The sequence below is a fragment of the Schistocerca piceifrons genome, chromosome 8 (assembly GCF_021461385.2).
Source record: "Schistocerca piceifrons isolate TAMUIC-IGC-003096 chromosome 8, iqSchPice1.1, whole genome shotgun sequence".
NCBI lineage: Eukaryota > Metazoa > Arthropoda > Insecta > Orthoptera > Acrididae > Schistocerca > Schistocerca piceifrons.
This window is the reverse complement of record NC_060145.1, coordinates 418,656,882-418,673,175: the sequence shown is the minus strand read 5'-3', so window position 1 is coordinate 418,673,175 and position 16,294 is coordinate 418,656,882. Positions and strand designations below refer to the sequence as shown.

At 47.8% G+C, this 16,294-nt stretch overlaps 1 protein-coding gene across 1 annotated transcript in view; it reads left to right on the top strand.

The window, feature by feature from the left end:
• Window positions 1-16,294, top strand: part of LOC124711291 (squamous cell carcinoma antigen recognized by T-cells 3) — a 92,175-nt gene that overhangs the window by 53,658 nt on the left and 22,223 nt on the right. The window contains exon 11 of the mRNA XM_047241295.1: window positions 12,698-12,827. Within this exon, the coding sequence (XP_047097251.1) occupies window positions 12,698-12,827 (130 nt within the window). The remainder of the gene's footprint in view (window positions 1-12,697; window positions 12,828-16,294) is intronic.

The following is a 16,294-nucleotide window of genomic DNA, read 5'->3' as shown; positions in this document are numbered from 1 at the left end:
AGTTTCTGGCTTGACGGTCGCGAATGACGTCCTTGTGGCCTCTGAGGATGTCTCCAATGCCTTCGGCCGCTTTTTCGCAGAGGTTTCAAGCTCCGCTCATTACCATCCTGCCTTCCTCCCCCGAAAACAGGCAGAGGAGGCTAGGCCACCTAACTTCCGTTCCTCGAATCGTGAAAGTTATAATGCCCCTTTCACCATGCGGGAACTCGAAAATGCACTTGCCCGGTCACGGTCCTCCGCTCCAGGGCCTGATTCTATTCATATTCAGATACTGAAGAACCTTTCTCCTGCAGGTAAAGGTTTCCTTCTTCGTACTTATAATCGCATCTGGATTGAGGGACATGTTCCCGCATGCTGGCGCGAGTCTATTGTTGTGCCGATTCCTAAGCCGGGGAAGGACAAGCACTTGCCTTCCAGTTATCGACCCATCTCGCTTACCAGCTGTGTCTGTAAGGTGATGGAGTGAATGGTTAACTCTCCTTTGGTTTGGCTGCTCGAATCTCAACGACTACTTACCAATGTACAATGTGGATTTCGTAGGCGCCGCTCTGCTGTTGACCATCTGGTTACCTTGTCGACCTTCATTATGAAAAACTTCTTGTGGAAGCGCCCGACCGCGGCTCTGTTCTTTGATTTGGAGAAGGCTTACGACACCTGTTGGAAGGCGGGCATTCTCCGCACCATGCATACATGGGGCCTTCGTTGTCGCCTCCCTCTTTTTATTCGTTCTTTTTTAATGGATCGACAGTTCAGGGTACGTATGGGTTCTGTCCTGTCAGACACCTTTCGCCAGGAGAATGGGGTGCCACAGGGCTCAGTTTTGAGCGTCGCTCTCTTCGCCATAGCGATCAATCCAATAATGGATTGCCTCCCAGCCGATGTATCAAGCTTCCTTTTCGTGGACGATTTTACCGTCTATTGCAGCGCGCAGCGTACATGTTTCCTGGAGCGCTGTCTTCAGCGTTCTCTTGACCATCTTTACTCCTGGAGTGTCGCCAATGGCTTCCGTTTTTCTGCCGAGAAGACGGTCTGTATTAACTTCTGGCTCTACAGAGAGTTTCTCCCACCGTCCTTACGACTCGGTCCCGTTGCTCTCCCATTCGTGGAGACAACAAAATTTTTAGGTCTTACATTTGACAGGAAACTTAGCTGGTCTCCACATGTGTCTTATTTGGCTGCCCGTTGTACCTGTTCTCTAAATGTCCTCCGTGTTCTCAGTGGTATGTCGTGGGGAGTGGATCGAACCGTCCTACTTCGCCTATATCGGTCGATCGTCCGCTCAAAGCTGGATTATGGGAGCTTCGTATACTCCTCTGCACGGCCGTCCATCTTATGCCGCCTCAACTCCATACAACATCGGGGCTTACATCTTGCGATCGGAGCGTTTTATACTAGTCCCATCGAGAGTCTTCATGCTGAAGCCGGTGAATTGCCACTGACCTACCAGCGCGATATACTGCTTTGTCGGTATGCCTGTCGGCTACTGTCAATGCCCGACCACCCGTCTTATCGTTCCTTTTTTGACGACTCTCTCGATCGTCAATACGGGTTGTATGTCTCTGCCCTGCTACCCACTGGAGTTCGCTTTCGTCGCCTCCTTCAACAACTTGATTTTTCACTCCCTGCAACCTTTAGAGTGGGCGAGAGCCACACGCCACCTTGGCTCCAGGCTCAGGTTCGCGTTCACCTTGACCTCAGCTCACTCCCGAAGGAGGTTACCCCCAGTTCGGTATACCACTCCCATTTTGTCGAACTTTGTTCGAAGTTCATTAATATGACCTTCATTTATACAGATGGCTCTAAGACCAATGACGGTGTCAGGTGTTCTTTTATTGTCGGGGCACAAAGTTTCAAATATCGGCTCCATGGCCATTGTTCGGTCTTCACAGCTGAGCTCTTTGCCCTCTACCAGGCTGTTCTTTATATCTGCCGCCACCGACATTCTGCTTATGTCATCTGCTCCGATTCCTTGAGCGCCATCCAGAGCCTCAGTGATTCGTATCCAGTTCACCCTTTTGTGCACCGGATCCAACGCTCTCTTCAGCAGCTGGTGGACGACGGTTCTCTGGTTAGCTTTATGTGGTTTCCTGGCCATGTCGGTATTCCTGGGAACGAAGCTGCAGATGCTGCGGCCAAGGCTGTGGTCCTCCAGTGTCCCTTCACCAGATTGTAGCAGGGTCATTTGTCGGCACATTTTATCGCTGTGGCATGCCGATTGGGCTGCACTTACGGACAACAAGCTTCGGACGTTGAAACCTCTTCCCGCGGCTTGGACGTCCTCCTCACGCCCTTCTCGGTGGTAGTTTTGGCCCAGTCACGGATTGGACACTGCCGGTTCAGCCATCGCCATCTGCTGACGGCTGCGCCGGCGCCGTTCTGCCCATGTGGGCAATTGCTGACGGTCCGCCACATTTTAATGTCCTGTCCGGATTTTACTACACTGTGTCTCGATCTTGGCCTGCCATGTACTCTCGATGCGATTTTAGCGGATGACCCAGGAGCAGCTGCTCGCGTTCTTCGTTTTATCAACTTGACAAACCTGTCTAAGGACATTTGATTATGCTGTTTTTTTAATCGTATGCCTGTCAATCTTTTATCGTGTTTTCCCTTTAGTTGCTGTTTTAAACTTGTGCCTCACGGTGCATTCCTAACGTAGTCTGGGCGCTAATGACCATTGAAGTTGTGCGCCCTAAAAACAAAAAAACAAAAAAAAAAAAAAAAAAAAAAAAATCGTTGCGGCGTCAAATGCGGGGCGTTTCTTGTCGTTGGCTATTCCTCCTTTTCCTCCTTACGACGAGACGGCGGAAGACTGGTCTGATTATGAAAAACGTCTTGACAGCACTTCTTGGCATTTCATGTCACCGACGAACAACCATGTAAGTCTCTGTTCCTTTCCTGGACTTCACCTCAAATGTATCGGTTGTTTTCGCAATTGGCTCCTTTGAAGGATCCTGGGTCTTTGTCCTTTGCTGAAATGTGCTCACTTCTGTCTGTCTATTTTCAAAAGCAAACACATGTGGTAGCCTCTCGTGTTGCCTTTTATCGTTGTCAAAAACAGCCACATCAATCCTATCGCGCTTGGGCTGCTGAACTTCATGGCCTCAGTTGAAAGTGTCAATTTGTTACTGACGTTCACAAAGAATCCTATGCCGATTCCATGGTACGGGATGCTATTATCCGGTTGGCGCCCGACAAAGAAGTTCGGCAACGTACCCTTCAGTTGGTGAATCCGACTCTGGATGAAGTTCTCTCCATTGCGCAGTCTTTTGAAATTTCTCGCACCGCTGGGGGGCAAATAGAGGCGTGGGGTGATGTTTGGGAAATACAACCTCTGTGCGCTGTTGACGACGCGTGCGGCGCGTCCCTGCCGGCCGACGTGGCCGCAGTGCGCTCCCACGCGCAGCCTCGGCCTAGCCCTTAACAACCCGCTAAGAAACTGCAGCAAAACCCCCGGCAACTTCCTTCATGTCCGCGGTGTTTTACGAAACATTCACGCGAGGATTGTCCCCAACGTTGGGCTGTGTGTCACAATTGCAAAAAGAAAGGTCATGTGTCTTCCGTTTGCAAATCCGACCGCATACTTGATGTTCATGAACATGACGCTAATTCTGATTCTGCGTTGTCTGTCAATTGCACTTCTTCCCTTTCAGGGAAGTTATTCCTCACTGTCCAAATCCTTGGTTGAGATGTTCGCATGCAAGTGGATACCGGATCTGCTGCCACTACAGTTAATTCTCAGATGTACCTTCAGTTGGGTTCTCCACTCCCGTCACCTGTCACTCGGCAATTACGGATGTACAATAAACAGAAGATTTTTCTCTTGGGACAGTTTAATGCTGAGGTATCTTACAAATCCGTTGTTCGCACTGTTCCCATGTTTGTGGTCGACCAGAGCAACGCAGAAAATCTTTTTGGTTTCGGTGCCTTTCGCGTTTTTGGGTTTTCCATAGATGACTCTGTCAATATTGTCTCTGATGCTATTCCTTATGCTCACCTGGATTCCTCGTCGACGACATTTTTGTCCCTTTTTTCTCCTGGGTTAGGCCGTGCAAATGACTTTGAAGCTCATATCACGCTCAAACCCACTGCTTGGCCTAAGTTTTTTCAGGCTCGGCCCATTCCTGTGGCCCTTTGTGATTGGGTAAAACGGGAGTTGGATCGTCTCACTACTTCAGGGGTCTTGCTTCCTGTCACTTCCAGTGAGTGGTCCTCTCCTGTCGCTGTCGTTGCTAAGCCAAATGGTGATATTCGTCTCTGTGGCGATTTCCAAGCCACTATAAATGCTCAATGCCTCATCGACACTTACCCTATGCCCCGTCCTGAAGAACTGTTCACTAAACTTGCTGGAGGCCAGTATTTTTCTAAAATTGACCTGTCAGAAGCTTATCATCAACTTCCTCTCGACGCTGCTTCCCGGCAGTTTCTGGTCCTTAACACGCCTTTCGGCCTCTATCAATACCAACACTTGCCATTCGGGGTTGCTAGCGCCCCTGCTCTCTTTCAGCGATTCTTGGAACAATTATTGCTCCCTGTCCCTGGGTGTATCAATTACATGGACAACATTGTTGTCACTGGCTCCACCACTGAAGAACATCTTCAAAATCTCCGCTCACTTTTCGTGTCTTACAGACTGCCGGTCTTAAGTGTAATCTTCAGAAATCACAATTTTTTCAGGCATCTATCATGTACTTGGGGTTTCAACTCTCTCGGGATGGTATTCGTCCGCTTCAGCAAACTCGCTGCGATCGATGCCCTTCCTCGCCCTACATCTGTTAAGGAACTGCAGGCCTTCTTGGGGAAAATAGCATACTATCGCAAGTTTTTACCGTCTGCAGCTTCGGTGGCTCAGCCGTTGCATCACCTGTTGCATAAAAACGTGCCTTTTCACTGGTCCGCATCATGCGAAGCGGCTTTCCAGAAATTGAAGACTCTGCTGAAACAGGCCCCGTGCCTGGCTACTTATCGAGCTGGCCAACATCTTGTTCTTGCCACAGACGCCTCTCAATACGGGGTCGGTGCAGTCCTTGCGTACTGTTTTTCTGACGGTCCGGAACAACCCGTTGCTAATGCCTCCAGAACGCTCACGGATGCCCAACAAAAGTATTCTCAAATTGAGAGAGAAGCTTTGGCCATTATTTATGCTCTTCATAAGTTTGGTGTTTTTCTCTATGGCTCAAAATTTCATCTTGTTACGGATCACAAACCACTTGTTTCCTTGTTTCATCCATCAACGTCACTTCCCGACAAGGCTGCACACCGCCTCCAGCGTTGGGCTCTTTACTTGTCTCGTTTCAATTATGAGATTCATTTCCAGCCAATGGCTCAACATGCAAATGCTGATGCTCTGTCTCGCCTTCCCATGGGTCCTGATCAGGCATTCGATAGGGACGAACTTTTGTGTTTCCACCTGGATGTTGCCGAGCAGCAGGTTGTGGACGGGTTCCCCATCACTGGGGACAGGCTGGCGGCTGCTACGGGTTCTGACCCTACACTCTCTTGGGTTTTACGCTGTATTCAGAAGGGTTGGCCAGATTGCCTGTCCGCTAAGACTTCTGATCCATTGCGGAACTACTACACTTTGCGCTACCGCCTCATGGCTAGGGATGGTGATATCCTCCTCTTCACTGACAATGCTTCGCCGCGTGTTGTGGTACCTGTGTCTTTGCGTGCTTTGGTCTTGCGCCTCCTTCACCAAGGGCACTGGGGTGTGTCTCGCACAAAATCTCTGGCGCGCCGTCATGTGTACTGGCCTGGCATCGACTCTGAAATAGCACACATGGTCGCTGCCTGCGGCCCTTGTGCGTCACAGGCTGCTGGCTGATGCTCTGTCTCGTCTTCCCATGGGTCCTGATCAGGCATTCGATAGGGACGAACTTTTGTGTTTCCACCTGGATGTTGCCGAGCAGCAGGTTGTGGACGGGTTCCCCATCACTGGGGACAGGCTGGTGGCTGCTACGGGTTCTGACCCTACCCTCTCCTGGGTTTTACGCTGTATTCAGAAGGGTTGGCCAGATTGCCTGTCCGCTAAGACTTCTGATCCATTGCGGAACTACTGCTCTTTGCGCTACCGCCTCACGGCTAGGGATGGTGATATCCTCCTCTCCACTGACAATGCTTCGCCGCGTGTTGTGGTACCTGTGTCTTTGCGTGCTTCGGTCTTGCGCCTCCTTCACCAAGGGCACTGGGGTGTGTCTCGCACAAAATCTCTGGCGCGCCGTCATGTGTACTGGCCTGGCATCGACTCTGAAATAGCACACATGGTCGCTGCCTGCGGCCCTTGTGCGTCACAGGCTGCTGGCTGATGCTCTGTCTCGTCTTCCCATGGGTCCTGATCAGGCATTCGATAGGGACGAACTTTTGTGTTTCCACCTGGATGTTGCCGAGCAGCAGGTTGTGGACGGGTTCCCCATCACTGGGGACAGGCTGGTGGCTGCTACGGGTTCTGACCCTACCCTCTCCTGGGTTTTACGCTGTATTCAGAAGGGTTGGCCAGATTGCCTGTCCGCTAAGACTTCTGATCCATTGCGGAACTACTGCTCTTTGCGCTACCGCCTCACGGCTAGGGATGGTGATATCCTCCTCTCCACTGACAATGCTTCGCCGCGTGTTGTGGTACCTGTGTCTTTGCGTGCTTTGGTCTTGCGCCTCCTTCACCAAGGGCACTGGGGTGTGTCTCGCACAAAATCTCTGGCGCGCCGTCATGTGTACTGGCCTGGCATCGACTCTGAAATAGCACACATGGTCGCTGCCTGCGGCCCTTGTGCGTCACAGGCTGCTGGCTGATGCTCTGTCTCATCTTCCCATGGGTCCTGATCAGGCATTCGATAGGGACGAACTTTTGTGTTTCCACCTGGATGTTGCCGAGCAGCAGGTTGTGGACGGGTTCCCCATCACTGGGGACAGGCTGGTGGCTGCTACGGGTTCTGACCCTACCCTCTCCTGGGTTTTACGCTGTATTCAGAAGGGTTGGCCAGATTGCCTGTCCGCTAAGACTTCTGATCCATTGCGGAACTACTGCTCTTTGCGCTACCGCCTCACGGCTAGGGATGGTGATATCCTCCTCTCCACTGACAATGCTTCGCCGCGTGTTGTGGTACCTGTGTCTTTGCGTGCTTTGGTCTTGCGCCTCCTTCACCAAGGGCACTGGGGTGTGTCTCGCACAAAATCTCTGGCGCGCCGTCATGTGTACTGGCCTGGCATCGACTCTGAAATAGCACACATGGTCGCTGCCTGCGGCCCTTGTGCGTCACAGGCTGCTGGCTGATGCTCTGTCTCGTCTTCCCATGGGTCCTGATCAGGCATTCGATAGGGACGAACTTTTGTGTTTCCACCTGGATGTTGCCGAGCAGCAGGTTGTGGACGGGTTCCCCATCACTGGGGACAGGCTGGTGGCTGCTACGGGTTCTGACCCTACCCTCTCCTGGGTTTTACGCTGTATTCAGAAGGGTTGGCCAGATTGCCTGTCCGCTAAGACTTCTGATCCATTGCGGAACTACTGCTCTTTGCGCTACCGCCTCACGGCTAGGGATGGTGATATCCTCCTCTCCACTGACAATGCTTCGCCGCGTGTTGTGGTACCTGTGTCTTTGCGTGCTTCGGTCTTGCGCCTCCTTCACCAAGGGCACTGGGGTGTGTCTCGCACAAAATCTCTGGCGCGCCGTCATGTGTACTGGCCTGGCATCGACTCTGAAATAGCACACATGGTCGCTGCCTGCGGCCCTTGTGCGTCACAGGCTGCTGGCTGATGCTCTGTCTCGTCTTCCCATGGGTCCTGATCAGGCATTCGATAGGGACGAACTTTTGTGTTTCCACCTGGATGTTGCCGAGCAGCAGGTTGTGGACGGGTTCCCCATCACTGGGGACAGGCTGGTGGCTGCTACGGGTTCTGACCCTACCCTCTCCTGGGTTTTACGCTGTATTCAGAAGGGTTGGCCAGATTGCCTGTCCGCTAAGACTTCTGATCCATTGCGGAACTACTGCTCTTTGCGCTACCGCCTCACGGCTAGGGATGGTGATATCCTCCTCTCCACTGACAATGCTTCGCCGCGTGTTGTGGTACCTGTGTCTTTGCGTGCTTTGGTCTTGCGCCTCCTTCACCAAGGGCACTGGGGTGTGTCTCGCACAAAATCTCTGGCGCGCCGTCATGTGTACTGGCCTGGCATCGACTCTGAAATAGCACACATGGTCGCTGCCTGCGGCCCTTGTGCGTCACAGGCCGCTGCCCTGAAGTCATCTTTGTCACCGTGGCCTTCTCCTGAGAAGCCCTGGGAGCGCATTCATGCTGACTTTGCGGGACCCTTTTTAGGTACTTATTGGCTCCTCGTAATTGACGCCTACTCTAACTTTCCTTTCATTGTCCGTTGCATGTCGCCTACCACCGTGGCAACCACCAGTGCTCTCGCCCGCATTTTTTCTTTGGAAGGCCTCCCCTCTACTCTTGTTACTGATAATGGTCCGCAATTTCCCTCTTCCGAATTTGCGGATTTTTGTGCTCATCACGGCATTATGCATGTCACGGCCCCGCCGTTCCATCCACAATCCAACGGTGAGGCTGAACGAGTGGTCCGCACATTTAAGGCTCAGATGCGGAAACTTCTGACTTCTTCTGCTGCTGATGATGCGCTTCTCCAGTTTCTGGCGTCTTACCGTTTCACCCCCATGGGCGACCATAGCCCGGCTGAGCTCTTACATGGCCGACAGCCCCGCACGCTACTTCATCTTCTGCGGCCTTCCACCTCACAGCCGCGGGTGCCTTCACTTGGCCGGTTCACCGCCAACGACCTCGTCTGGGTACGGGGATATGGCAGGTGGCCAAATTGGAGCCCGGGCCGCATCTTAAGACACCGTGGCAGACGCCTGTATGAAATCCAGACGGACACGGGTGTTGCATTGTGTCATTCGGACCAGCTTCGGCCTTGTGTACCAGCAACGCCTGTTCCGAATGCCGCTACACCACCTTTGGCTCTACCTGACGCTCGGGATCTTGGCATCTCTCAATACTCACAACGCACCCTCTCACCTTCATCATGATGCCAGCACAAGAACGGACGCCACCAGGAGACGTGCCCATGCAGGAACCGGATGACCATCCTCTGTCAGAGCAAATCTACTTGCCTCCTCCTCCAACGGACGCCGACACATCGCCCATGTCTCCTGTCGTATCAACTGGACTTGCCGCAACGGGCAGATTGGTGCATGGGGCCCCAGCAGATTCGACCCCTACGTCTCCTGTCATCTCGACCCGTTATCATCGGGGACACTTCCATCCGTGCGGGAAGCCTCCTCCTCAAGACTTTACGGCGAGTCAAACAACGCCCATGGACATTAGCCATCTCCAGGACACCTCCGTCAAGGCCAGTGCAACAATTTCAAAGGGGGGAAAAGTGTTGTGACTCGCCGATCATTCAAAGCGCCGCCGCGCAATTACGCGCGTCCTCTGCGTGCGGCACTGTCTGGCCAGCCATGCAGCAGCTGCGCCACCTAAGCGGCCAGCTGAGCAGCGGCCGCTAGATTGGGACTCAGTGCTCATTCGAATGCTAACGTGTACACATGTCTTACTTGTCAACTTACTCTGTGACTTACACGTGTAGTGTCATTCAGAAATATATGTGTTAAACTTGACGTTACAACAAAATTTGCACATGAATCCTATGCATACAGTTTCACACAAAGTTATATTCTTAAGTTGGCCTTTATGTATAAATAAATGTGCGAATTGTACGGATTTTTTGCTTGGCTGTTTCTGTGCCAACTTCTACATTGGTGTGTTGAAGAACAACACTGTAGCTCGAGTTTTTCTTGGTCAAAATTGCTAAAATCTGCAGAACCAACAAAGCATGTCTTCTGCCTGTTGCTGCTAACAACGCCATCCTGGATATGGTTGGATGGCTAATACAAACAAATGGAAGAAAACCACTTACCACTTACCTTTACCAGACTGATGTGTGGTGCATAGACACACATAACAGAACACAGTACGAAGTGCGTTCAAGAAGTAAAGCAACATATTTCTTTTATGAAAGCAGGTTGGTTTTATTCAGAATTCCAATTCACCATACTATTTCCCACTCTTGGTTACAAAACCCCATTCCTCAACAGACTCTCCGTTCTATGCTATTGCTTTGTGCTACCTACCCAGAATGCCTTTATGCTCACATGGTACCACTCTATGGTCGGCGACAGAGCTAACGTCTTCTGCGTATCAGTAACCTTCCCATCATCCATGTACTACTTCCCCTGAAGTGCATCCTTCATTAGGCCAGACAGATGGAAGTCGTAGGGTGTGAAATATGGACAGTATGGTGCATAAGGAAGTGCAATGAAGTTTTATGAGATTCTCTCATGTGTGCAGACTTTTGTGAGACCTTGTGTTTTCATGGAGAAGAAGAAGTTCATTTGCATTTTTGTGGTGACGAATATGCTGAAGCCGTTTCTTCAGTTTCCTGAGGGAGTGTGCAGCCAGCTGGCAGGTTTCATGATCTTGTTGCAATGATGACAGACACATCTGCCAGATCTTCATAGACATTCTGCAAGTACTTATGAATATCTGCGATACTCTGCTTTTCTGCCAAAAGAAACTCAGTCATCCCTCTCTGCTTGGACTGCACCCCTGTTAAAGATGCCATTTTGAAGGTGACACACAATGCTACCACCAATTGGAACTTCATGAAACTATACGGGGTGAAGCGAGAGTGCTCCATGATGTCCCACAACAGATTCCATATTTTTCAACCAAAACAGATCAAAAAAAAGTGTTGCATTACTTATTGAATGCCCCTTATATTAACTAACTTTTGAGCTCTGGCTCTTCTGTGTCAGAAGGTACACATGTTCATACATGCAATCACACAGATACCTAAATGCACACTACCATGACCATGGTGATAGTAATTATTAGAGAGCAGTTTCCTGCGTTGATGGATCTGGGGAGGGGATATGGAAAGATGCGTGAAGCAGAGAGTGTGGATAACGGTATTGTTTAAGACAGGAATGGGAAAGACAAATGACTCAGTGACTGCACAATAAGACAAAAAGAGTTCTAAGGAGGGAGGGAGAGAGAGAGAGAGAGAGAGAGAGAGAGAGAGAGAGAGAGAGAGAGAGACCTCATGGGAATGTTTTACAGTTAGGCCACTTTCATCGGTTTCGGTTCATCTTCAAACATCCAAACAGTTAATTGCTGCTTACTTTCTGTCTGGTGTACTGGGGTGTATTTCTCCCTCTTCTCCTGCTGATGTATATTTTGTAGGGTTTGTGGTGGGTCTTATACCAGCACTAGCGGGAAGTTGCATCCATGGCCAGTATAACTGGGCAATATGTTGCTGACCCTAATACACTGCCAGATGAAAGTAGTATTAATTTTATCCTCTCTTCTCAGAGTAGTTGTTTGGTGGTCCAGATCCTTCCGTGCCGCCTCTCTGTCGATCCAACTACAATGAAGATTCCTGGAATGCTTCCATAGGTTCTCTCTACTGCGCTACTAGATAAATTGCCGCACTTCTCACAAATGTATATATTTTTCCCAACATTTTCACTATTTCTTTTAACAACAAACAATTGCTATGGTAATACCACTCTCTTGAGTACATTCAAAAACCTCCATACGTGCATACTTTAGGACCTGAGAGAGCAAACAAAAAACAGATAAAAGAACTACTGTGTTTGAATGTTCATTACGCCCTTTTTGGTGTGTTGTTTATTCTATGGCTCTCATATTCAGGCACTTGCTACACCATGGCCCAAATGACTCCCAGACAACCAGTGGTTGCAATACAATTTTTATTGGCCCCCTTCTCGCCAGTTGCACCACTACTCCACACTCACTGCATACAAGAAAGGAAAACACACAGTTTCCCTTTCCCACTTCATTTATCCTTATTCAACTTACTCACGAGCATCTCTTGTCGACGGCTTCCCAATGGTGTGTTGGGATGTTTACAAATATCCTGAAACACTACAACACAAATATATCCAAGTTTTATGACCTATCGCGATATAGTATACAGCTTTTGTGTCTCCAGTTTGTGGTATTCCCAAAGAGGTCTCTATCATGGCCATAATCTTCAATCACGTTGCACACTGATTCTTTTTTGGAAGAACATCCAATTTTGGCCAGTCTTCACAAATTTATCACATAAGCAGGACCACCACAAAATTATGCAACTGTTGTAAACTATCTTTTTGTGAAGGTGACTGACTAAAAAAAAATGAATGACGTGATTCAAGGCTCTGTCCCTCGCCCCCCTCCCTCCCTCCACACCCACACCAGTTAGGCCTTCATGAAAATCATGATATAATGTAAACTATCATGTGATATTTCCATTTTATGTCAATACTGCTGAACGCTCACTGTAAGCAAACTGCTTGCGTATTTTCTGGGCTGCCAGTGTTTTCACAATAACAAGGGACATATTTTAAAACACTAGAAATGTCACATCTCAACAGTACCATCTAGTTGTCAACTGTAAAAACTTAAATGGCGACCCGTGTATTGTTATGATGTATATAGTTTTCAACTTCTGATTTTAGTAGCTGAAATAACCTTGCGACTCTTAAAATTTCGTTAATTCCCTACCTCATAAGTAGACTGTAACTTCATTTTTAAAAGAAACTATGGGTTTCTTACTCTATTTCACTATGCTCTTTAAATTTTACCTTGAACTTCAGCATATTCATTACCTCAATACCTTTTCTTGAACAGGCTGACCATACAGAAAATGAAGGGAAGTGGGCAAACGTGCCAGCAGCAGGATCTGTTGTCTCAAGTAAGGAAGCAAAGTCCACAACCAAGAGTGATGAATCACAGCCTCCAGCAAAGAAAATTAGAAAGGGTGAGTTTTTACATTGTTTCTAGTACTTGCAGCATACAGATTTTAAAACTCGTTAGTGTCATTCTCAGCTGTCTGCTTGTTCAGTGTGATTCTTTTGGAATGTTTTTGGGTTAGTTTTCTTTTTAGGGCCACGAGGCAAATAACGAAACAGTACTTCCAAAAGCAAATGCTGTTACCTTAATTACAGTGTGCAGTAATCCAGCAGAAAAGATCTGAAAAACAAAACCTAATGCTCTGCCCAGTAATTTGTCAACTTGTTTTTACCTTGCGAGTGATTATTTCCATTCTCTGTAGATATTTTGAAATCAGCCTGTGAAGCAGTTAAAATGTTCATCACAAACTCTGTTGTGTCCCCTCAGCATACAAAACTAGAGTTCTGTTCACCCTTTCTTTCATATTCTCATGTGTTTTGTTTTTGTGTGAATTCTGTGGTTATCATGTGAAAAAACACTGTTCTTATGATACCCAAAGTTCTGTAATACAGTATTACTACTTTGGAGCTATGCACTGAATTTTACACGTTACTCGTGGAGCCATGCTACTGACTGTTGATTATTGTGATTACGTACACACTTTTCATTGTTGCTGCAGTTAAATTTAAAAGCAATGAAACATACTGATAATGGCAAGAAATGTGTTGAGTTATTAATGAGCCTGACAGAGCAGCTCAACAGAAAAAGTCCTGTTAATTTGGAGAACAATCTATGTCTGCTCTTGGTGATTACAGAAGGTAAGAAGTCTTCTGTGAGAATTAATGAACCCGTCCATGCCCGGATCCATCAGCTACATATTAGAGGTATGTGAATTTCGAATCCTGCAATTATGTCCAAAGTGAAGATACTGTATGTGTAGACTTCTGATGAGAAATCTGAATAGGTGTATCATACTTGGGATTCAGCTGTTAAAATTCTCAGGAGAAAAGTCATAAGCTGGTGGTGGCATAGCAGCTATCCTGTGTTATGAGTAATTCCAAGGTGTGATGGAAAATGGGATTATTCACATTGTTAACAGTCTGAGCAGATGAGACAGGCTAACATTTATTGAATGCCACCTGCTGGCATTGTGGGCACATGGCACAGTAAGGAAACTACATAAGCGAAGCAGGGTGAGTGGGGAACCATTCTAGTGATATCATAGGTTGCAAATGGGGAAATCCACTGGCAACTGACTTTGACAAAGGGCAGATTGTTACAGCAGGGTGTATATGACCCGGGACAACCGGGAGTTCCGGGAATTTTTTCATCCGGGAGAAAACCGGGAAAAATGCGGGAATTTTTTAGAATTCCGGGAATTTTTCGTTGTTTTAGTTTTCAGCTTAATTTTTGTAATTTTAGCTGGCAAGAACCGATACTCTAACAAAGGATGTTACAGTATCCCACTACTACAGAATAATAATGCAGCATTAAAACTTGAACGAGAGAAAAATGGAAAATAAATTGAAAGGCGCCATATAAAACACACAGTGCACGTACAAGCGTCTGCCAACAGCAAAATGTGCCAAAGGCTTTAGGAAGACTATGCAGTGCTTCATAACAACAAATTGCCTCCGATGAGCGTGACGTCACAACTGTTTACATTAGATTCATTTAAGCAGTTACGAGCGGGCTCATGAACATGCGCAGTTGAGTTGCATATGAGTAATACCTTCTCCTGCTTCTGGCAACTGAAGTGTGACTGTTGGCTGTGTAAGCAGCAACAATAGCAGCAACCAGCCACATGGGGTACCCGGAAAAATTTTACTGGCGCGCCCAAGCTGCCAGATTCCCGCGTGCGCAGCAGGCCCGGATCTGGGGGACTAGTTCATATTCTTGAGGAAAAAACCTTGTTTCACAGAGCACGTCGGGCCATCGATTATTCATATGATTGTGAAACGCACTGCTGCTGGTTTTTGGACATTTTTGAACACAGTCTAAGTTGATATTTTAATGCGTGCATAGTGTACGTGATGTGTCCACCAGGGGAATCTAGAAATTAATTTTCCTGCAGACAAAACGGGACAGCGCTATACGAGCTGAGTGGAGTAAAGCCAAACCGGTGAACATCAACTCCTGCTTCTTTATGTGGTTGATTCGGTTTGCAAGTGTTCAGCATTGTTATAATTACTAGCGAAATCCATAGATTCAGACTACCAGAGTGGAAATAAACGACTAACAGGAATAACAGGTAAGAAAGATCATGTATTATCTTCTCGGTGTATCCAAGAAAGTGAAATTCTAACAGAAAATTATTGGCCAGATCGATACACTTGACAGGACCAGTTGTAGTCGCCGGCTAACAGCCTTTCTAAGTTCCATTCGGGGAATAGCGCAGAAAACGCATTGTACGAAATCGTAATAGTCGGCCGCTATGGCCGAGTGGTTCTAGGCACTTTAGTCCAGAACCGCACTGCTGCTATGGTCGCAGGTTCGAATCCTGCCTCAGGCATGGATGTGTGTGATGTCCTGAGGTTAGTTAGGTTTAAGTATATCTAAGTCTAGGGGACTGATGACCTCAGATGTTAAGTCCCATAGTGCTTAGAGCCATTTGAACCATTTTTTGAAAACATAATAACGCCTAACCGGAGAATAATCGCTGAATAACTAAACCGGTCATTGTGGCAGGGTTAGTAAAGTTACCCAAAGGATGATTTTTGACAGTGGTTGGAATATTTACAGAATTAGTGATGACAAGATTGTTTGTTAGGATGAGGAAGGAGAAGAAACGGGGACATCACACAAATTATGGAAGAATATGACAATTCTAAATTTATGCAAAAATTTCATTCTACTACTTTTCGGTCACGAGGATGAGAAACAGTAGCGTATGAATGAAGTGTGAAACTATTTACTGACGTAAAGCTATTTGATTGTTGTAGGCCAAATAGGTATTTCGTATTGGTACTTCGTGAATTATATTGTCATACTATTATAATGATCATTATTGCCAAAACAGTCACGCTTATGTGGTGTGTGTTACAATTGCTGCAATATTAGAAAGCCCTATTTTTGTTTTATCCAGCACACGGTGACAGAATATGTAGTGTCGGTAGCTGGGCCGACACCGTGACGTTGATGGCTGAAAATGAAAGCTAGACTAACGCTGTAGCCGATAGTGCACGCAAGGCTAAAGCAGACGGGCGTGAAGTCTGGAACATGAGAACTTATAAATGAATAAGAAGAAAAGTAGGTAGATGCTTTTTACTTATCTTTTATTTAGGCCGTGGAATACATCTCTCTTGAATACTCGTAAGCTATAGGCACTGATACAAATGGCGCCTGGCTAGTTCGTTGCCATTAACTTAGCTGATGGCTATTCTGTCTCTCGGCTAATGAGAGAGAAAGGCTTCGTACAACTGGGCGGTAGCTAGGTTCTCGTACAACTGGGCGATAGCTAGGTTCGCGTACAACTGGGCGGTAGCTAGGTTCTCGTACAACTGGGGCGAGTGCTCTCTCGTATCACGAGACCTGCCTTGGTGGTGGCGCTAGGTC